We start from the raw sequence: 21,386 nt of genomic DNA on the forward strand, positions 1-21,386 counted from the left end.
TGAACCTCATCCTGTATGATCGTTGTGGGACCAAAGGAAAACTCATGAACTCCCGAGATAAAGATGAGAAGATGGCTGCTCGTATAGTCAACATGTGTAATGATGGGAAGGACTGGGGACTAGGAAGTTCAGTTTGGAGAGAGATATGCATGAAAATCTATCTTTTAGATGTCACAAACTAGAGAACCAAGAAAAGCAAGAGAACCAAGAATAGTAAAATCACAAGATGAGTCGCAACAGTTCTTCTTCATTCCCATCACTCACATCACCACCTTTATGAGCTGCAGATACGACGTTAGGCATTGACATTGTCACATTGGGATCTTTGAGGTAGATGGAAGTTTGGTTTTGTACACCTTGAGAGAGAATACGAGTTTCTATAGTGTCCATGGTTGCGTAGCTGGTTCGTCAGTGTCCTCCTCGGGATAGTGTGCAATATACCAGAACTCAGAGATTTCGTTGGTAGAAGATGCCACATACGCAATGTACGATATAGGGAGATTTGGCAGTGACAACGAACGTAATAAGTATCACAGGCGTCACATGGAAAGAGACGAGATATGGTTCAGCGGTACAGCAGATGGTGTGAGAAGGGACAATGGGTGTGGGGACTGAAGTAAACATACCAATAAACCGCCGTCTCATGTTTTTGTCCCAAACTATAGATTAGCTACACACTTCTTGGAGAGCAGTCGAAGTAGCTTACCGATCCACACGACCGATAGCTATGAATCAGCTCCGTCAATTTACTTGAAGCTGGACTTACCTTGTAACTCGAAACTATGTTTCAAGACAGGTTCTAGAAGATGAACCACGCGACATGATGTCAATGTCAACCCAGCGCTATTGATCAGTCAACCTTTCATCCTCTTTGACTTTCATCCATCCACACTGTATCACAACGGCGTATTTGCTTATTGTGTACGGACCATTGATCACCAAGGATGAAATGGAAAGACAAGGACGATATGAGATTGTTGAGAAACTCACCTTTCTCTCTCAGCATGCAAGAGGAAAACCGAAATACTTTCATCTTTGATGAACAGGTCCACCACATCACGAGTTTTACTGCTTTGATCAAATGATACCCACTTGATCCTATTGGCGTTCAAAGCTTGTAACACGACTTGACATTAGTGGCGTCTTTCGGGGAGGAAGGGATGATACTGACTATTGAGACTGTCACTCCAATTAGAGAAGATAACATGTCGGGCTGGTTCTCAGCAAGGGCCACGAACTTAGTGAAGTATGGAACTTGAAATGACTCACCTTCAGGTTCTTTGACACGGTAATATAACAAATGCTTGATGAGAAAATTGATCTTGTCTTGTCAGCACATTTCTGTTGTAACTAAAAGAACACGGCAAAATATAACATGCATGATCTAGGATGGGGAGAGACGGAAGACTCACTTTCGACCCATACTCTCCCAAAATGTCAAAGTGCGAAATCTCTTGCATTCTCTCATGATCCATCATACGCAGCTTGTCCATGTCGTCCCGTTGTAAAATACGTTCAGCCTCTTCCGCCGACAAGGCCGATTCGCCCGAAGCGGAAGCCGAAGGGAGGAGAGATTTGGTTTCCTTCGAAACTTCTGAAGGCTTCGAGGTTGTTTCGTAGCCTCCAACAAGTTTGATACGGGTTATCGCCCGTTCGTTGACTTGAGTCAGCAGAGAGCTCACGGACACAATCCGGTTACTCACTTGGTTCGCGACATGAGGGACATCTATGACCGATGTGTTGAGAATGCCTGAGTTCTTTGAAGCAAGACTGTTTTGTCAATATCGAGTGATAGCGTTGTTCATGAGGAAAGAAGGGTTTAGAAGTGACAGTCAATTCGAGATATGGATTGTGAGGGTATGTGGGTATTGCGGCAGACAGCAGCAGAGGCAGGAGCGACGACTAGAGGGGGGAGGGGGTACCGTGCCAGTGAGAGCAAGAGTAACAAGTCAGTGGGACAAAGGCAGGAAGCCAGGGAAAGAAGAAACGGGACAACCCACGTTACAAAAGAAATGTCCACACGCCAACAGCACAGCCCTATCATCATCGCTCGATCCCATACACACAATACAATCTTCCTTCAACTCATCCGCGTTCCTCTCTTCCATCCCCAAAGCCTCCAAATACCGACCCTTCACCGCCAAACGTGCAAGTGCAGCTTCAGCCGTCGTAATCTCCTTGTTAATGGATTCTAAATCTTTTTCAGGATCAGTGAATTCAGGAGCAGAAACCTGTTTGTAAGTCATCCGCTCGTGTGGAGAATATAGGACATACGGAATCCGATATCTCTTGCAGAGCGGCAAAATAGATGACACGTTTGTTGAACGTCTGACGGAAGAGGTCAATCTCTTTGTTGAGTTTCTCGAGATGTTTGGCTAATGAATCAGTAAATGTCGAGGAAACGAAGGGAGCGCATACTCTGAGTACTGATGTACGATTTGATGATTTCGGTGAGATCTTTGGCGATGTGAACTTCTTGCTCCCGGCTTGCATTGTGGATGATGGCTACTCGTCAGCCACGATTTGCCGCGGTCACTCTGTTGACCTCTCCGCAACTGTTATCACACATTCAAGCTTCAGATGTGACTTCTTGGAATTGATTTTTACCTCCAAGCAAGACACGGATAGAGGGGTTTCATCTTTGAAACTTTCAAAGCCGCGACAATCAACCTCTCGGAATCTTACTGACTCATAAGATGCAATGACTGAGCGCGGAAAGGAGAGAAGATGACAGAAGGGTTCAGCTCACAATTGAGATCTAACAGCAATCCCTTCAATGGTTTCTCACAATCATTCTCTTTTCTCGCATCCCTGAACGCCTGACGTTCAGCCATCAAAGCTCTCGCCTGTTCCTGCACTTCGTCCGGTACGTTCAGAATCTCAGGAGCCTCAGCAACAGCCTTTATGGCCGCCCGTGTGGATCGCTGTTTCGCAGTTCGGACATCTCGTTCGGCGAGAAGACTACGTTCTTCCAACATCATCTCCCGTCTATCTGCCAGTGCGGCGGCATAAGCAATGAGATACGCTTCGACTGAAGGTTAGTTTCTCTCTCCAAGTAGCGGCAGCGTGATTCAACTCCAGAAAAGGGTGCGTCAGATGGAGAAAGAAACATTGGCATGACGAACAAGATCGGCACAGAGTGACTTGAGTGGAGGAGATGATGTGAGAGTACCTACCTTCTCCTTGAGCATTCAACGCTTCGGCATAATATTCCTTCTCAGGATTCTCCACATTCTGCCCCTGACCCACACCTGGCACGTCGGTCGTTTCAGACTCTACGGGAGTCGACAACAGCTCTACTATCTTCTTCCGCCATTCCACTATGAGCACGGCACTGCGTATTAGTCCAAGTCATCATATGGTTACATCTCCGGTGGTCAGATCGTTCCACATGTGCCAGCGCTACAAGTCCAGCGATTGGAAAAGAAGGGACGGTGTGATAGAAGGCAGAGCAGGAAAGACAGAAGCGAGGGATCACTCACTTTCCATCAAGTATTTTCAAGAGCTCCGTCGTTTGAGCCGTTAGCGTACTGGTCTCGATACCACCCCGAGGTCTCGGAGTGAGAGTGTCCGTCTGTAAGTCCGTCAAAGACAGGACTGTTGATTTTTTCAACGCCTGTGAGAGTTGGCTGATCGAACTGACGGATTGTTGTAAAGGTCTAGAGAGGACTTCCCGGCGAATGGTCTCCGCCTGATTGTACGCCGCCACTGTACGTTAGCGCATGGACCGATTCACACCGATGTGGTTGGGTCCATGAGCCGACACATCTGATGAGACTATAGTCTGGAAGGTGGATGGTCCATGATGCGATGAGTCTGAGCAGTGGGAGATCTACGATCGGTGATTGAAGGAAGGACCAATGTTCGAGGGATTTAACGATGGAAGCTTGGTCAATCAAGAAGAAGTCCAACGCACCTTCTTGTTCCTCTTCCTTCTGAACATGTCGAATATCACCCTCAAAGAACCAACATTGATGTATGATAATGAGCATCTCCCTGATTTGTTGTAAAACAGATATCATTGTCATTCCTCTTTCTCTATCTGCCAAAGAGATGTTCCGATCCGACATATCAATGTCTTCATCGTCAGATCCCCGCTCAGCTAACAATTGCGTCAACTGTTTCCGAATAGGGACGAGTTGAGCCGAAAGTCGATCCCTCACTCGTTCGAGAATCTAAGACATAAGCTTCGCTCTGCTTACAGACCAGTGGATAGTTTACCGTCAAAGCCTTGAGATACCGATGTTGGGGGGGGGTCGTCCAAAATGATAAGTTGGGCTTTTCTTACCATTGCTCGAGACTTGGCGTTAGCTTCCATTCTTTTCGTAACTTTGGTTGTCCCCGATGTGAAGATGAGTTTGAGGGGTTGGAAATGACGCTGAGTTCGGACCGAAGGCCGGGGGGGGGGGGGGGGGGGGGGGAGAGGGGAGTGGAGCTGGGAGTGACGAAGCTAAGAGGGCAATGAAGATGGGAGGTGACGAAGCGGGGAAAGGGACATATGTGTGAGAAAGATTGGAGGGTAGAGGAAGATGAAGCGATGAGAAGGGTGGAGAGGTGAGAGATGTTAGTCCACACACCTGACTCCTCAATTGATTATTATACTCTGAAGAATTATCAATCCTCATCCTCTCCAAAGCTTCGTGCATCGTCATTAAACCTTTTCCCAAATGTAACCTCTGATCTATTCTCCCACCATTCAATTGACCTACTTGAATATGAGTACAAATCTGTCTCAAATTAACCAAAGCCGTTCTTAACTTTGCTCTATCCAATACCCAATTTACAGCCATACGAGAATCATGATCCAATGGTAAACCTAAAGCATAACGTTGACGTTCTAAAGTATCATTATAATAAGCTACTTCAATTTCCGATAATTCAATAGGGACTATCATTCTTTTCTGTAGAGGAATATCGAATTCGTTTTGAACTTCTATTTTCGTAGTACGAACGGCCAATTCTCTGCATAAACCTTCGAAAGCAGGTCGGAAAGAAGGTTGTTGAAGACGATGCCAAATGTGAGAATTAGGAGGAATTGGTACTCGTAGAAAACGGAATGAACCGATAAGATCTTTTATATCTGTTCTAGCTGGAGTACCGGACATTGCTAATGAATTACGACGAGGGATTAATGCTACCATTTCGGCAGCATGGGTAGAATTTCCACAAAGTTGAACTTCGTCCATAATCACACGCCACCATTCTACCATTACTAATGGAGAACGCCAACGTTCGTTGAGTTTGTATACGGTGTTGTTTCGACGTGAACGTTCAGGAGGTGGATGAGCCACTGTGAGATCTTGTTGTACTATGATGTCAGTTATTTCCAGTTCATATGAATACATATGTATATCTCACGATCGCTATAATAGTCAGCTCGGATCTCATGCCCGCAAAGGATGAGCTTACTTGTAAGTGGTAATAACGATATCATGCGCCCTCAGATAATCTATAAAGCCTTTTTGAGTCAAAGGTAGAACAGCACCTTCATCCAAATCTTGTTCACCAGGTTTGATATCCTCTTGCTCTTCTATTTCCACTTTCACCTTCTCTCCCCTCCTTGATTTCGTGTACTTCGTAACGATTTTATTTCGCGTGGCTTCGCTCTCCCTTTTTCTCTTCAACTTGTCCTTGACTTCTATCCGTTTACGATATTCATCCTGACGTTTTAGAATTCCTTTCTGTAGCGATTTCCATCCGCCATACACACAAACGCGTAATGTGGGAGCATGTTTCTTCATCTCTGCTACCCATTGCTTGAGTAACGACGGGGGTGTGATAATCAAGGTGTTCTGGTGGTCAATTTCGTAGTGAGTGTAAATCATTCGAAGGACTTACAGGAACTTCAGCGATGGAAATTTGTGCTTCTGGATCATAAGTTACTTTATCTTTGAAAGCACGTTCTTGAGCTTGAATCCATTCTTTCAGAGAGGGATCTTCCAGACCGGGAGGACCATCGGAAAGGTCGATGAGAGGTACAGGGATGTCATCGTCTGGGTTGATGGATCCCTCTTTTGACGATCCGGCGATGGCAGACTTCGAGTAGTCCAAACGTGGGATAGCAGATGGATGTTGATTGAGAATGATTAATGATATAGCTTCGACAGTTTTCCCAAGACCTTGAGGTCAGCATTTAATCTCGTAGATTGATTGGAGAAATTTACATACCCATCTCTTCACACAACATGGTCCCGCGAATCCCAGATAGATCGATGAGAGCTTCAGTTCCAGGAGGCTGCAATCCCGTCATCACTAAATCCCTCTCTCTTTCCTTCCCTCTGGCTTTACTGGACTTTTTCTCCAATGGTAACAACTCTCCAGTCAATCGTCTGTATGTCAAACTTCCTATGCTCTCCCCGAAATCTACCATTGACCAAAATCCTGGTGGATCTCCTGACGGTTTCTCCACGGCAAACCCAGGCGCGTTCTCTCTCTCCAAAAGCTTTGCTACCGTCCTCAGTTGAAAAGGCAATAAAGTCGACCTCAACTCCTTCGCTTGAATCCTTTCCGCCATCGTCAGACTGACTTGAGGGGCTGGTCTCAGACTCGCGAAGAAATATCTGAGAGCAACCGCTCTATCTTTCTCTTCTGTCGTCGGTAGTCTAGCTGTCGGACTGGGTAGAAGGGAATTAAGAATGAGACCTAATAAATCTTGTCCAGCCGGAGGAAGAGGTTCGTAAATCTTGTCCATATCCATAAAGATTTTGAAGGTGACGATGATTTTGATCTCCACTCGATCTTCCTCTTCGTCGTCATCAATATCATCTTCACTATCATAATCACTGTCATTATCAGTATCATGATTACTGTCATGATCGCTATCTTCTTGATCCCGCGCACGTCGTCTCGGTGCTCGTTGTTGTCCTTCTTCTTTGACTTTTGGTATCCAAGCCATTTGAGCGTTGGTGACAAGTACGAATCGTTCTATATCATCGTTATATTTGATTTTTCCGATCGTTCGAGGAAGAGAAGGATCAAGAGTGACTATAGCGTTTAGATAATTTTGAGTTGAACGTGTTTGAGAGTGAGGCAGCCATTCTTTACGTGTGGTATGAGGCATACTGATTGATAAAAATGGTATTTTATCTTCAGGTGAACGAAGTGTCAATTGATCACGTTCACAACGAAGAGAGTGAATATCAGGATATCCTAAAACTTGTTTTTCTGTTTGAAAAAGAAAAAGAGGGGAAAGAGGCTCGACAGATTTGCAAAGCGAATCACGAACTTGGATATAACTTCTATAATAAGGATTTTCACCTCCACGCCAATGGTAATAGTATGCTGTTGGAGGTTTTAGAATGGTCTCTATGGTCGTGGTGTTCAGATGAAAGAGAGAAGGACGAGTGTTGAGAAGATCGATAGAAAGATCATGATCTGAGAAATTAGCACTTGAAGGGAGAAGAAAAGAAAAAGAGATTGAGGTGTGATATGATATAGTTTGAAGGTCAAGAAGGACGTACTTTCGAGAGATTTCTTTGATGTTTTAGAAGAGAGGTTTTGAAGAGCCTTATTGAATACCAATTGTAGCTGACAAGAGTCATATCCTCTACAGTTGGTCTCGGTTGTGAATGTGGAAGTGGTCGGGAATGAGGTCGGGTTGGACATGACGTCTTGGAATCAAGATGAACCTGTCTGATATAATGTCTGATATAAGCTAGACATTCCTACCATGCGCAAAGAGGCAGCTTACGAACCTGTGTGCCAGCTGGTGAGGAATGGAGCAAGAGAAGGGAAAAGAGAAAATGTCATTGAGGAGGAGGATGGGATCTAGTCAGCCAATTGGATTCCCACGGTCGACTGAAACGAGTGGCGAGTGCCTCCACTTTTCACCTCCACCCAAGTGTAGTCCTACTTTCGGCCTTGTGGATCATCCGACAGAGTGGGTAGTAGGGGTCTCTGAATGACTGCCCCTCATCTAACACTGCACGTTACTAAACACATAGCTAGCAGTCCATAGATCAGCACTTGATGCATGATTTCCTTGATGACAAAATTGTTGAAATGCACAAATATCATGCAGAAAACTTGCATATCATTTCGTTACTCGACAAAATTCCAACCGCTCTTATTCTCATCTTAACTACCTCCGCCCTACTCATCCGATCGTGTACTCGTATCATCGTACAAACTCCCAAACACCTTCATCCAAAACTTCCTTTTCACCCTCTCCTCCCATTCCTTCACTCCTATCACATCTATCACTCCTTGAACCTTCCGTACAAGTTGTCTGTGCTAAACAATCCACAACATCCCTCACTCCCATCAACACCGGCATCATACCCGTTGCACTCGATTTTGGAGATTTTGGAGATTTTGGTGAACCTTTCATGTTATTCGAAAGGACGGTAAATACATTGGTATTCGTACCGTTCCCCATAACTGATGCAGTGGTCAGAATAAACATTCCCGATGTCGAAGTTGAAGCAGACCAAGGGATTGAAGAATTTGGGAAATCTTTAACTTCCAATACTCTCCCAACACCACCTTCTATTTCTGATATAACTCGTAAACCTTCTTGACGTTTTTTGAATATACCTTTATCAGGTTGTTGAGCTAAAATCACTAAATCATCGAAGATCATCATAGTGAGAATATCTTCTTTACGTCTTTTTGGAGTGACTGGTCTTTCGACGGATCCTGAACTTGGTGAACGACCAAGAGGTGATGAATGAGAATGAGTACTATTACTTCTTGAAGGTGTGGAAGATGTTGTGGATACTGAAAATGCTGAAGTCCTTGCTGATGATAATGATTGAAGGTCCCATGGAGATGATGGAGTTGATGAAGCTGAAGAATAAGATCGAGAGGATGACATACTTCCTGTTCGACCCATAGGAGAGGTTGATGGCATACGGACTAACTGTACTTGTGCAGTACCGAGAAGTTTTCTTCCTCGAATGGCTAGATTGAAGTTGTCAGGTAGACCGTGGAGTTTGGAAGAGAGGGAAATAAGAGCGTCGTAGTCATCTTCCTTGGCTTTGGTAGCTTGGAGTGTGAGGATTATGGATTCAGTGTGAGCGAGGAGGGACATGAGTTCTGAATGAGCGGGATGAGGATGAGCGGTAGCATCGAGAAGTCGCTGATTGTCAGCTTTACATCTTTCATGGAACTCAACGCAATCGTCATTCTCAAGCTGGGAAAGTGACACACTTCATCATCGATTGAATAGGTAAGACGGTGACGGAATTGTGTATGAATAGAAGTAGCTATGATTTGACTCACCTTGAGGAACAACGGATACTTGGTCAACCTTTGAACCGGCTTCAACAACATACTCCCTAAAGACATACTTCCCAAAACCTCTTCCTTCATTTGCATCCTCACAAACTCTCCAAAAACGTTTTCCGGATCCCTTACACTCTCTTCCACAAGTGCTACCACCTTTTCAAACCTCAACAAATATTCTTCGTGCATTTCCAACTTGTCCACCCAGTTTCTGAACGAAGCGACGAATTGTCCAACATTCAAAAGTCCTGTCTTACGACGCATATCCCTTTGAGACGCACAAAGAATACCATGAGCATGTGCCACTCCTTCCAAAGCGTCAAACAATTCGGTGACTTGTTGTTGTATCCCATCGATCCAACGACCTTGTGGTGTTTTCAACGGAGTGGCGAAAAGACGTAATGTCGTCCTTACCGATTTGAGGAAAGCGGCTTCCGTCTCACACATTTCCCAAATGACTTCTTGTCTTTTCACCTCTAAAGGTCCCATTTGTTCCGCTCGTCTACATGCTTCAACCCCTATGCTTTCCCTCCAGGACGAGGACATCTCTTCCGTTGGAGAAGAAGATTCGGAGAAGCATTTGGAGATACCTGACGAAGCTACGTCAAAGACTTCTTTACGCTGACGGGGTCGAGGGGGTTCAGGAAGGTTATGATCGGATCCTGAACGTGTCATTCTAGATTTACGAGGTGGGGTCATAGACTTTCGTTTATCCGAAATGGTCGGGATAGCCTTTCGTGATGGTGATGGCCAACCATGATCTTGATCTGACACCTTGCCAATAGCAGAAGGTAAGGTATCGAAAGATCCTGTACAAGCCCAGAACATTACGCTGCTATCTGTCTCGGAATCTGATTCAGAAAATGATGACGATCTCTCGGAGACTCCCCAATGTTGGGAGAAATCGAGATTGGCGACTAGACCTCGTAAGGCTGATAAACGACGTTGTGTCGAATCACGCTTTCTGGAAGTGGTAGTTGAAGTAGAATTGGTGGATGCTGTATCGGATTGGACGGCGTTCAGTACGTTACTCGAATATGGAACGATTGGGTTGGGCCGGCTACCTACAGCCGCGCGGGGAGTAGGAGCGTCGGAACACTGAGAATCGGATGGAGAGACTGAACGGAGAATAGGACGAGGAGGTTGGAGCTCTCTAGGAGGGTCGGAGAAATCCGGTCTGTGAGATCGAGAAGGGGAATGAGACGAGAGAGAAGGACGGGAGGCTTGACGAGACGGAGTGAAGTCGTCTTTGGGAGAGGTAAAGTCTGTCTTGGGCGATGTGAAGTCCGTCCGAGAATAGGTGAGGTTTGTACGAGGAGTAGAGAAATCACTTCGATATGCGACCTCTGGTGAAGGGACCTCCTGGTGATGACGATGCACAGCCGGGCCGGCGACAGAACGAGAAGAGGTAGCAAGGGGAGAGTAAAATTGTGAGATGGGTGGCGTGGGAGGTTCCTCGTGAGACAAAAACGTAGATGATCGTCTCGCTGGTCGTGGCGGTGTTATAGATTTTGATTTGCGCAGCGAACTAGATCTAGGACGTTCCGAAATGTCACGGTCATGGGTGTCGATCGAAGTCTTACACTGTTTCATATCTTCTTTCTCGTCACCGGCTTCACCGGTTGAACCGGTCCCATGACCACTGACCCTTTGCATCTTAGATCCCTGCATGTTTTCTTGGTTTCGATGAGACCATGTAGCTCCCGTCATTACCCTAGAGTTCCCGCTTGACGTTTCACTGTCAGTAGACCATTCCGCTCCGTCATAAGCACTGTTGACGACAATGTGCACTTGGTCGGCATCGTACCTGATCGATTTCCTACGTGATTCGCTTTGTTTGCCATATTTGGTCGATGACGGCAGAGGAGGACTATTCACTTCCACACTTAAAGGAATGGCCGGAAGTAGCTTACTTCTTCTTTTCTGACGGTCCGGAAGGGGGGTGACAATTGTCTGACTTTGTCCACTGTCGGAAGAGGAAATACTTGGGGATCGAGATAAGTTCAAACTCGATAAGGCGAGAGAATCGGAGCGGACTAATCTGTTAGAAGGTTGATTTTGAGGTGATGGAAACGCCTTTTCATTTGGGTAGTCTAAAAAGTGGGGCTCTTGTCTTTGACTGTGACGTCTGAATGATCCGGATTGGGCTAGAGGTGGAGATTTAGGCCTAGGTGATCGATGTGCGGTGGAGGAGGCTAAATGACGAAGAGAGTCGGATCGTGGCGGTGCGATCGAAGTGGTCATTTGGGTCTTGGAGGTTGATGAGATTTGAGGTGAACGATGAAAACTCCCGTTATATGGTGGGATGATTGGGGATAGGTCGGGTAAGGCCGGCATCGCAGGTATAGAAGGCATGGTAGGCATCGTTGGCAGGCGGGAATTTTGGCTTCGGAGGGAAGATGAAGTGTGACCACCGTCAGACCATTGAGGAGGAGGCGATGACTTGCCACGGGAATGTCGCTTACTCGATGGTGAACGGGAAGACATGGTACAGTCTGGAGTACCAGCAGTGAACACGGTTGATCCTTTGAGGTAGGTGAAAAGACTTTGGAGTAGTCTTAGATTTTGCGATGGTAATAAGCGGTTTATCTGGAATCTTGCGTTTTTGACCGATTACAAAAGAGAGGGAAGCCGGGGACGAGGAAGAAGCCAAAGTCGAGGTAAAGAGGAGAAAGTCTCAGTTCAAGCACAGCTACAAACCAGACGGATAGGGCAGGGATTTTGAGGAATGTCTTGTAATACAGTGTAAATCTCAATATGTGATCGAGAGTCAAACACCCGTCCGAACCGGCGAAACGAGTCGAGATAGAGTAGGTTTTTCTAGATACAATGCAGGAAGAAGACGGATGCGGCCAGCGCTGTGAGGTGGAATGACGTTGAAATGATGAAACCAAGCTTTGACTTTGTTTTGTTATGCCTTCGATCGTTGTTGAGCTCTTCTCACTAAAATCACCAAGGCATATGGTGCTGAACGTGTATGAAGACCAAAGCGAGGTCTTTGACATAAAGCTATGGATACCTACGTCGGTGGCTGTCCCTTTCAAGGATCTAGAATTCTCGACCGTTTCTGTCCCGTCAGTTTGACTCTGAGTTCCGGGAAAAAGGACTATTCGGTAGAGGACTCACGGAGGGTTTGACTCGTGAGACGGGCCTTTGAAGGTGAGAGTTTGGGTTTGTAAAGGATACTTTTGAGGCCGATTTGGGAGTTCCGCTAGTACCACCTTAACGGAGCTTGACGGGAAGGTGAGAATAATGGGATCACGATATGAGTCAGAAATGAGCAGGAGGGTGGATTCATGAGTAAAAATATGAGTATGAAAAGGGAGAACCCCAAAAGCCATAGGACAATACAGGTGAGAGGTAGGGGAGACGTGAATTGATGGGATATGTAACAGATAGGCAGATTTGCCAGCTGACACCGTCCCTTACCCCTTTCTTGAATGCCCTTTGCATCTTCACCTGTCAAATCAGTCATGAGCATGTTTCATCTCGTATCGTTAATCAAAAACACGTGTTAGGAGTACGGGGAGGTACAGTAGAGGAATGTGAAGAGAATAGGGAGGGGGGAGGGAGGGCGGGAGGGAGAAGGATCGGACATCGGGGATCGGGGAAACGATCAGTGTGCCTGCAACAAGTCTGCCTGACATTGTTATTACACCGATCATTAATCACTGATGGTTTCAATTGTCAGTGACACCCCTTGAAGATGACGCAACTTTTGCCATTGCCGCCTACTTCGGACCCCCCCCCCCCCCTCCCCTCCGTCGGCTCAACTTGACGCATGTCTCTATCGCTCTTCTTACGGCCCCTCACACCACAATTCGGATCATTGTCACTCCGTCCAACAGTCAAACTCGCATCTTTCAAACTGGGCAACTATCATTCCACAAACCCTTGCGACATGGGCGCCACCGTCAAGGATATGGTGGATAATTCCATCAAGGAGAATGAATTTGTCATCTTTGGCAAATCGTGGTGTCCCGTGAGACTTCTCTTCTATTCTCACATAACATTTTCTTCTTCTTCTCCTACACTTTCCATCTATCGTAGATCGTGATAAGCACTACAAGATAGCTCGTCAAGGGTCGAATGTCGTTATGGTGAAGAATGCTGATACGACAGTACTGCAAACGAGCCAAGGCTATCATGGAGGATCTCACCGATCAATTGATGTATATCGAGTGGGTCATCTTTCTTATACCATGATAGAGCTGATGATCAGTATCGACAAAACGGATAAAGAATGTAAGTTACCACAATTCACAGGAGAGACATGACGCTGAATCTCAGCCGAAATACAAGCTTACCTCCATCAGCTGAATGGACAGGGAACCGTTCCTCACGTTTATATTCGACAAAAGTTCATCGGAGGTTGCTCTGACTTGCAAGCTATACCAGGGGCGAAATTGAAGGAGATGGTCAAGGGTTCTAAGGCCAAGGCGTGACACCACTCGGGTATAGTAACCATAACTAGTACCTAGTACCTTGTTCTTTAGTCATCGAGTCTGAGTCAAAGTCACAGATACAAAGTACACAGAATTGAGCATGCAGCATGCAGCATTGATATGTAAAGCTAGTACAGGTCTTAATATCTTAAAGTTCCTTGACAGTGATGTCTCCATAGCTTGGGAAGGGTGACATGTATGAGTGGCGTTTGATCCGGCCGGCAATGCGGCCTACATAAAAAGTAAAATCAGTAAGTAACAAAAAGCCTCATGGCCGCCGCTCAATCTATGATCTCCACCTTCATATCAAATCGTATCTTGTCATATTCGTACTCTTCCCAGAACCGTACAGCCCCTTCTCCTTGGTCGTGGTGCCATAGTCGTTACAAACACCTAAACCGGACACCCAGATAAGAGTTTCCCAACTTAGTGGCGTGACATTTATCGTCATTCTATTACTCTCCATCTCAATCCAGTAACCGAATCCTATTACGTTGAATCTAAAACAATATCAGGAAAGGGAAACATCTACAGTGATATCAAATCACACTCCCTTCCCGTTTATGCCGGTCATCCATGATCCAAAACCTTCCAACAATCTCCGACCGAATTTGACAAAGGATCTACCAGGTCACTGTACAGTGTGACACTGTCTCGCTTCCTTACCCCGAGTAAGTATTCCCACTCTTGTCCTATAGACCAATCGCTGATCAGTAGAGTTTCTATCTGCCTATAAGTAGCTGACCCTTGATCCAAGACTTCTTCATCGCAAACTCTACTTCCCATCCCACCCCACCCCTACCATTGTCAACCCTTCGAACCTTCGAACAACTTCAATATGATTCTCCCACCGCAGAACATTCCCCTCAGACCACCGACCGGGGTAAGCAAACAAGCCTTGCTAATTCGTCTTCCGCAGGAAACACTCGATGCTTTGATTGAAGCTCAGGAAGATGATTCCGCTAGGGTATGGATGGATGATGGTGTCATGGTGAGTTATCCTTCCAACCCTACTTCCCCTATACCTTGCTTTTCAACTGGGCAATCTGTATATAGTTCCGAAGATTCTTTCTCTTACCCGACACCCTATATCCTTGGTATCGTCCTGTCATTTGACATCCATCTCAGCTGGTGCTCTTACTATCACCTGTCACCTCAAACTCCCTTCACCATTCCTTGACTCGTACAAGGAGTAACCAACGAAAGATGGGTCGCGGAGTAGAGAATCAAACCATGCTGACAGAAAAGAAACTCGACCTCCCAGACGAATGTATAACACTCGATTCCCACATGGTCGATCTGAACGAAATCCATCTCTTCACAAAATCCCCACCCGCTCTCACTCACATCGCAACTGCCTCGGCTCGTGCTTGTCTACCTCTCTCCTCACAATGCGCAGTCAAAGCAGGCGAAAAGCTCAAACAACACGTCAGTGCTCTGGACGAACAACGCAAAGCCCGAGCGGAAATGGTGGATGGATCAAGCAACTCGTCTAAACCTCGTCAAATCCTCACCCCTCAAGTTCCCTCCCCCGCCGGTGTATCCGCCGCGATGAACAGGGTTCAAAGTAGTCCAGCTACCATTGGAGCTGCAACTGGAACGACTCCTATCATACCTCTGAAGACTAGGGTGATGCAGACATTGGCATTGGGACCTATCTCAGCTTCAGAATTGATTTTGCGTGTAGCAGGAAATGAGGTGGATGTGATGAGGGTAGCCAATGTTGTGAGTTTACCCGATACTTTACTACCCTACAGCCTCATTTCCTCCTCCTATTGCCTAAGATACTCTATCATATCACTTATATTTGAACTCGGCTGACGTACACAGATCGGAAGGTCATCTGGTAATCCACCCAAATATACTTTACTCCCTCAACAATATACAAAGATCAAAATTACCGCTTGGCGATACACACCTGCTGAAAAACGTCAAGTTATCCATCTTGCCAGACTGGCCTTCGACGAACTTGGATTTTCCCCAGGATCGCAAGAACATCTAGATTTGGACAAGGTGGAAGCTGAAGCTGAAGCTTCTCCAATTCTTCCAACCCCGGAGATACACAAGAGTCCCGTTATCCTTCCCACGATCTCACGAGAGTCACATGGACACAGTTTGAGTATGAGTACGAGCGGGAGAAGTAATTCACCATCCGATTCTTCCATTTCTATCAAAACTCAACCACCACCTCCTAAACCTTCGAAATCCGTCAAGACTATCAAAACTGCTAAAACGACCTCACCTGTTTCACAACAAAGTTTAGATGATAATACTCCTAAACCTACCAAAGCGCCTGTACCCATCAAGCCAAAAGCTTCAAAGACACCAAAGACACTCATCGGAAAAGCCCGAGCGAAGCATTTGGCAGAAGCGAATAAACGAGCCTCTTCCCTTCCTAACAATAAGAAACTCGATGACGCTTCTGTTCCCATCCCTTCGCCAACATCCAAACCACTGATAACGAAACCGAGACCTCCTGTGAAACGTAAATCCCCAGAAGAGACTGAGAAGGAAAAAGAAAAGGAGAAAGAAGAAACTCCGAATCGTCAAGTGAAGAAACGTCGTCCTTCTCCTCAATTCTCAGATTCATCAGAAGAAGAAAGAGGTAGACCAAAAGAAACCAAGATTACTTCTGTCATTCCTCCACCCAGAAGAGAAAGTATCAGTTCTTCCGACAAACATAGTACTCCACCGGATGATCTCAGACGTTTACCTAAGATAACGAAACGTACACCAATGGAATCAGTGAAGATTCAGAAAGATTTGAAGAATGAAGAAGCTAAGAAGAGAAGAAAATATGAGAGGTTATATGGAGAATATGGAGACTTGACCAGACGTTTAGTAAATTTACATAGGAGATTAGAGGAGATGGAAGATGGTGAAGATGTGGGTGGATTGGAGAGAGAGATTAAGAAGACAGCAGGAGAGTTTAAAGCATTGCATGATGTTTTACAAGATTTGAGGAGGCATTTTGTGGATGAGTAAAGGTTATGTCGAGTTGCTCCTCTCCATCCCCGGTTCAAGATAAGTAAAGGCGACGGGATGATAGGATATGGTTTGGTATTTGCTCAAGAATCAATTCATAGGTACGGAATGAGGATGATAGTGTTGTAGCTATTTTTGTAGAGTATATAGGGGATCTTAATGTAGTTAGTGTGATGACATATTATTTAACGACTACCACTACTTGCGTTCGTTTCACATTCCTCTTCCTCTCACCTTCCTTCATCTCTCCTCTACGTTCAACTAAGTAATCTTGCATTCCAACACTATCCTCGGTCTTAGATCCTCGTGTTACTTTGTATCATCTGTCAATCTTACTCTTATCAAACAACTCCATGCAAGAAAGAACATAGTAGTGAAAGCTCAACAAGTCAAGCCCAACAAAAAGACAAAAAGTGGAAATGGAAGATCCATCAGGTTGGAACCTTATAGAATCTGATCCTTCAGTTTTCGAACAGTTATTAGTTGATGTAGGTGTAGAGGGATTGCAAGTTGTGAGTATCAGTCTTCTCATATTACATAGTAATCTATACATGCAGGTATATCCGTTTCTTTCTTTTGAACCTCTTTGGCAGATTTGACGATAAACCAACGAGATTGATCAACTCCTCGTCATATTCCCTCTCTTTCCTTCTTAGATCTTGTAGTGTTCTATCTCATTCGACTTCTCCCACCTCCCATCTACCATCTACCATCTACCATCTACCATCTACCAGCTACCAGCTACCAGCTACCAGCTACCAGCTACCAGCTACCAGCTACCAGCTACCAGCTACCAGCTACCATTCCAGGATAGCGCAGGAAACTCAGAAACTCCAATCGACAACATAAAACGAAAAGTATCACCCCTCTAACCAACGTGTTCCTAAACTCGACTCTTTTCTCAAAGAATACCTCCATAATTCAGTCCAATCTCCTTCTACTTCTCTCAGTAGACCCAGTTGAGCTATCAGGGGAACCATAGAATTTCTCTCACGATTCACTATTCTTGGTGAATTGAATCGTCAACAAGTATTGTACGACGGGGGAAGTCGCAATACAACTTGGCTGACAAAACAGGATGAACTTTATTCTCTTGATGAAGAAACTTTTGATCAATTGAAACCTGTTAAAGCGCTTATATTCTTATTCCGATGGGTTGGGAAAGAACAAGATGGGTATAAAGCTGGGATAGAAGTTGATCCTCAAGATTGTGGGATTTTCTTCGCTAATCAGGTGAGTTGGGAGATAATCCTTTTATCTTCCTATGTCTAGTGTTCTGATTGATATCTGCTCTCATTTGCATTCAATAATGAATCCTTGGCTAGGATTCGTGGTAGGAAACTTGTACTATTGGTATACGCTGTTGTAACGACTTGCGTCGTAAACTCTGGTGAAGTGACCTTTCGACGATCTTAACTGAAAGGGAAGGTCGCGATGGTAAGAGGGCACGAAAATTTGTAGGGGGGAATGTTCTTCACAATTTCGTAGAATAATCCAAAGGCGATGGTGTGTGATCAAAGATAAAATATTAAATGAGTGTGATTAAAGATATTAGAGATGAGGTGCTGATATAATTTAGGTGGTCAATAATGCTTGTGGGACAATGGCAGCTTTGAATGCTGTTAGTTGAACTTCTTCTGTCCCTCTTTTACACACTACACCAGTCTTACCCCTTCCCCGCCATCCTATGAGAAGCTGAGATAGTCATACTCCTCTTCTGGAGATCGGCGATTCAGTCTTACCTCTATGTTTGAACTACTACTCATTTCAATTCATGCCGATGAAGTTTATGTAGCTCGGTGGGATCAGCTCTTAGCCTGCTCTGCGATTTTGAGTGCTTGAAACAGGACTGACGAATAGGTCATGAACATTCCCGAGGTCGATTCTGAATATCAAGGAGAATCCATAAAAATCGGTGTTAGCTGACGCTACCGATATATTCAATGAGCTGACCATCAGCCCGAGTTACAGAGGATGAAAGAGTTTTCCATGGGGATGGATTCTGTCAAGTGAGTAATTAAATTTACCTTTCAACTTTTCTCTTTTTACATTCCTCAGATATACACCACTCTTCCCTGTTGGCAATTGCATTTACCCCCGTGACGAACAAGCGCCGTAAGGTAATATTCACTCGTCACGCATCCCAGCGAAAAAATTACCACAATCACACCACCTTGAATTTCGTGTGAAACCCCTCCAGAGCTTTGTGTTTCGAGAATTGTTCATGAAGAGTTTAGTGAGAAAGAATTTTAATCCTCAGCTTGGGCCACTTGATCTCCTCAAACCCTCTCATCAGAGAAATCCATAATTCTTTCTCCCGCTCCACACCTTTCACCTTCGATCCGTCCTCCAACCCCGATGCAGACCCTTCTGACGCATATCACTTTGTCACCTATGTCCCCTTCAATGGGCTGGTGTACGAACTTGACGGATTGAGGGAGAAACCGTTAATGCATGCCGCGGCTCTGGACGATTGGACGATTCCCGCTAGGCAGATAGTACAACATAGGATAAATACCTATCCCGAAGGTCAAGTAAGTTCAAGACCTCACTTATCACTTCCATGATCTCTCTGTGTATCAAAACCCTTCCACCCAATGATCTCTCCCGTCTTGAAGTGACGTTTTCACGAGTCATTCGGTTTCTTTAATAACACCATATGATATACTCAAAACTTATAAAAACACCATCTCATATAATCGCTTATTCCGTATGTAAGGATGATAATGTGAAGATATGGGAATCAAAATCACCAAGGAAATGAAACCATAGTGGACAGTTCTGACAATCAGATCCATTTCTCTCTTCTTGCTATATCTGATTCCCGTAAACCTCTTTTGAAACGTCACTTGAAAGATCCGACTTTATCTACTTCTGAAAAAGAAGATCTATCTTGGAGATTAAAATCGGAAGAACACAAAACAATTCAAGCTACACAAGATAACGCTTTGAGGAGAAATAATCTCATACCTGCTGTTCTTGGTCTTCTCAAAGCTTTGGGGGAGAGTGGGGTGGTTGATACGTTGAGAGAAAGCTCGCGGAAAGATCGGAAGGTGAAGAAGATGAGAAGTGGGGATGAGTGAGATTTACCTTAAGGGTAGACTTAGTACCGGGGAGGGAGGGGGAGGCGGGTTAGAGAATAAAAGGGTGAAACCTCCAATACTGTATGTGTCGTCGAAATGATGAATACAAGTATTTAGCACTGGGCATCTCTCAAAGTCTTAAGTTCTTATATCTCTCTCACGGACTTAATCTGCTTCGACACACGTTTGAAGGTCGAATTTAATGGTCAATCTGAACAAGATGACTTCATTCCCTACACGAGGAAAAAGAAGCTAGGACAGGTAATGTTAGCTCACTAGATGACAGCAAATCGTGTCGGTCAATTTTACACTAGGGAAAATAACAAACACTCTCATCTCCTCTCAACATACAGTCAGTATCATTCAAGCAAATTTAGTATTACCTAACAAACGTCGACCATCCATGCATCTACCTACTTCACGATTCCCAATTGTGATCTAAGATGAACCAACTTAATGATGTACCTCCTCTTTGGGTTGATCTTTCTCCAAAAACGTCAAAAAAGCATCAGCGCTCTCCCCTTCTTCTTCTTTCTTCGGAGTTGCGGAAGTCTGACCGATGATAGGTTCTTCAGAATCGAATTTCGCCAACTCGGAAGCTAAGTCGGTTGGTAGTGCCGGTGCTTGAGGAGGAGATGGAGCTGTATAATTACGGACTAAACCGACATGAGCGTCTTGTGCCTGGAGATCAGTAAGGTAGTTTGATAGGTTTATATGGAATGATGGTGTTCATACTCCTGAGCATGTGGGAGTGTTTGGGAAATGACCCTCGGCTTCGGTATAGGTTCTTGCTTATGGTGGTATTGGTACAAGGTCAGGGATCCAAGGTTGAAGATAGAAGTAACATTGTTTTGTGCAAAGTTGGGGGTATGATGGGATTTAGAGAATGATGAGAGATTGAAAAGATCTGGAGATGTAAAGAGAGATGACGGGACTTACTTGTGGAGCAGGCTTATAATTCTTCAATTGAGAAACGTAGAGGTCTTGCAATAAGTCTAACTCATCAACATCTATCCTATCCCTCTATATAGTTATTTAGTGAATTGACAAAGTGGAGAGTCCTAGTTGCGATGGGCTGATAGAGTTTGTGAACATGAAGTTGCGAAACAGAAGAAGACCCAGAACCAACCTTTTCGTCCCATGGCAGAGACGGAGAAAGATCTCGAGAGAGGGGTGGCACGACGGACCTATGTATCAGCTAGTGAATGCTGGAGAGCCGGATAGCTTACGGTGAGACGTATGAGAGAAGCCATGATATTTGCTCAAGTGTAGGATGGTAGGAACAAAGTGTGGAAGAAGCACGGAAGGCGGTTGACGGAACATCTGATAGGCTTGCGTTCACCCTATCCTCGCGGGCGCCTATTTACCGGTCTTGTCCAATAGGCTTCAAGGATCAAGAACAGATGTAGATGCGGGAACAAGAATGAATAGATGCATACAAGTCATATTCAAAAATCATAGAAAGCAAGATACATGGGTTATAGCTTACGAGTCATTTCAGACACTCAGGATCTAGCAAAAGAACTGATTCAAATCATCCCCCTCATATGATCAGACCGTTCGTGCCGTCCCTTTAATAACAAGGAAATTTGGCCGCCAGACGGCAGATGTCTCGCCGGGTCCACCTCGTAAACGAGTGACACCGTTC

At 45.0% G+C, this 21,386-nt stretch overlaps 6 protein-coding genes across 6 annotated transcripts; 3 read left to right on the top strand and 3 right to left on the bottom strand.

Annotated features, from left to right (window-relative positions):
* Positions 1–135: 135 nt before the first annotated feature.
* TREMEDRAFT_71902 (uncharacterized protein) lies at positions 136–7,060 on the bottom strand (the record flags this gene model as incomplete). Its single annotated transcript, XM_007005520.1, has 22 exons — positions 136–400; positions 627–659; positions 707–725; positions 767–843; positions 991–1,126; positions 1,172–1,213; positions 1,270–1,321; positions 1,413–1,660; positions 1,704–1,770; positions 2,001–2,231; positions 2,275–2,375; positions 2,419–2,505; positions 2,750–3,031; positions 3,177–3,334; positions 3,483–3,708; positions 3,917–4,175; positions 4,578–5,308; positions 5,359–5,363; positions 5,410–5,792; positions 5,839–6,119; positions 6,169–6,742; positions 6,878–7,060. 22 exons carry the CDS (start codon positions 7,058–7,060, stop codon positions 220–222), a joined length of 4,356 nt encoding a protein of 1,451 aa, XP_007005582.1. The 3' UTR covers positions 136–219.
* Positions 7,061–8,116: 1,056 nt separating this feature from the next.
* On the bottom strand, positions 8,117–11,712 carry TREMEDRAFT_63199 (uncharacterized protein; the record flags this gene model as incomplete). Its single annotated transcript, XM_007005396.1, has 2 exons — positions 8,117–9,079; positions 9,223–11,712. The coding sequence occupies 2 exons, from the start codon at positions 11,710–11,712 to the stop codon at positions 8,117–8,119; spliced, it is 3,453 nt and encodes a 1,150-aa protein (XP_007005458.1).
* A 1,414-nt stretch (positions 11,713–13,126) lies between these two features.
* On the top strand, positions 13,127–13,670 carry TREMEDRAFT_63200 (uncharacterized protein; the record flags this gene model as incomplete). The annotated part of the gene is made up of 4 exons (XM_007005397.1): positions 13,127–13,207; positions 13,348–13,406; positions 13,448–13,470; positions 13,516–13,670. 4 exons carry the CDS (start codon positions 13,127–13,129, stop codon positions 13,668–13,670), a joined length of 318 nt encoding a protein of 105 aa, XP_007005459.1.
* A 313-nt stretch (positions 13,671–13,983) lies between these two features.
* Positions 13,984–16,655, top strand: TREMEDRAFT_74161 (uncharacterized protein; the record flags this gene model as incomplete). Its single annotated transcript, XM_007005521.1, has 4 exons — positions 13,984–14,341; positions 14,388–14,661; positions 14,919–15,395; positions 15,501–16,655. Exons 2-4 carry the CDS (start codon positions 14,509–14,511, stop codon positions 16,653–16,655), a joined length of 1,785 nt encoding a protein of 594 aa, XP_007005583.1. The 5' UTR covers positions 13,984–14,341; positions 14,388–14,508.
* Positions 16,656–17,074: 419 nt separating this feature from the next.
* On the top strand, positions 17,075–19,738 carry TREMEDRAFT_63202 (uncharacterized protein; the record flags this gene model as incomplete). The annotated part of the gene is made up of 7 exons (XM_007005398.1): positions 17,075–17,167; positions 17,733–17,888; positions 18,235–18,276; positions 18,516–18,572; positions 18,615–18,664; positions 18,916–19,189; positions 19,448–19,738. 7 exons carry the CDS (start codon positions 17,075–17,077, stop codon positions 19,736–19,738), a joined length of 963 nt encoding a protein of 320 aa, XP_007005460.1.
* A 453-nt stretch (positions 19,739–20,191) lies between these two features.
* Positions 20,192–20,991, bottom strand: TREMEDRAFT_63203 (uncharacterized protein; the record flags this gene model as incomplete). The annotated part of the gene is made up of 4 exons (XM_007005399.1): positions 20,192–20,419; positions 20,678–20,733; positions 20,868–20,925; positions 20,968–20,991. 4 exons carry the CDS (start codon positions 20,989–20,991, stop codon positions 20,192–20,194), a joined length of 366 nt encoding a protein of 121 aa, XP_007005461.1.
* Positions 20,992–21,386: the final 395 nt, after the last annotated feature.

Source organism: Tremella mesenterica (genome assembly GCF_000271645.1).
Source record: "Tremella mesenterica DSM 1558 unplaced genomic scaffold TREMEscaffold_7, whole genome shotgun sequence".
NCBI lineage: Eukaryota > Fungi > Basidiomycota > Tremellomycetes > Tremellales > Tremellaceae > Tremella > Tremella mesenterica.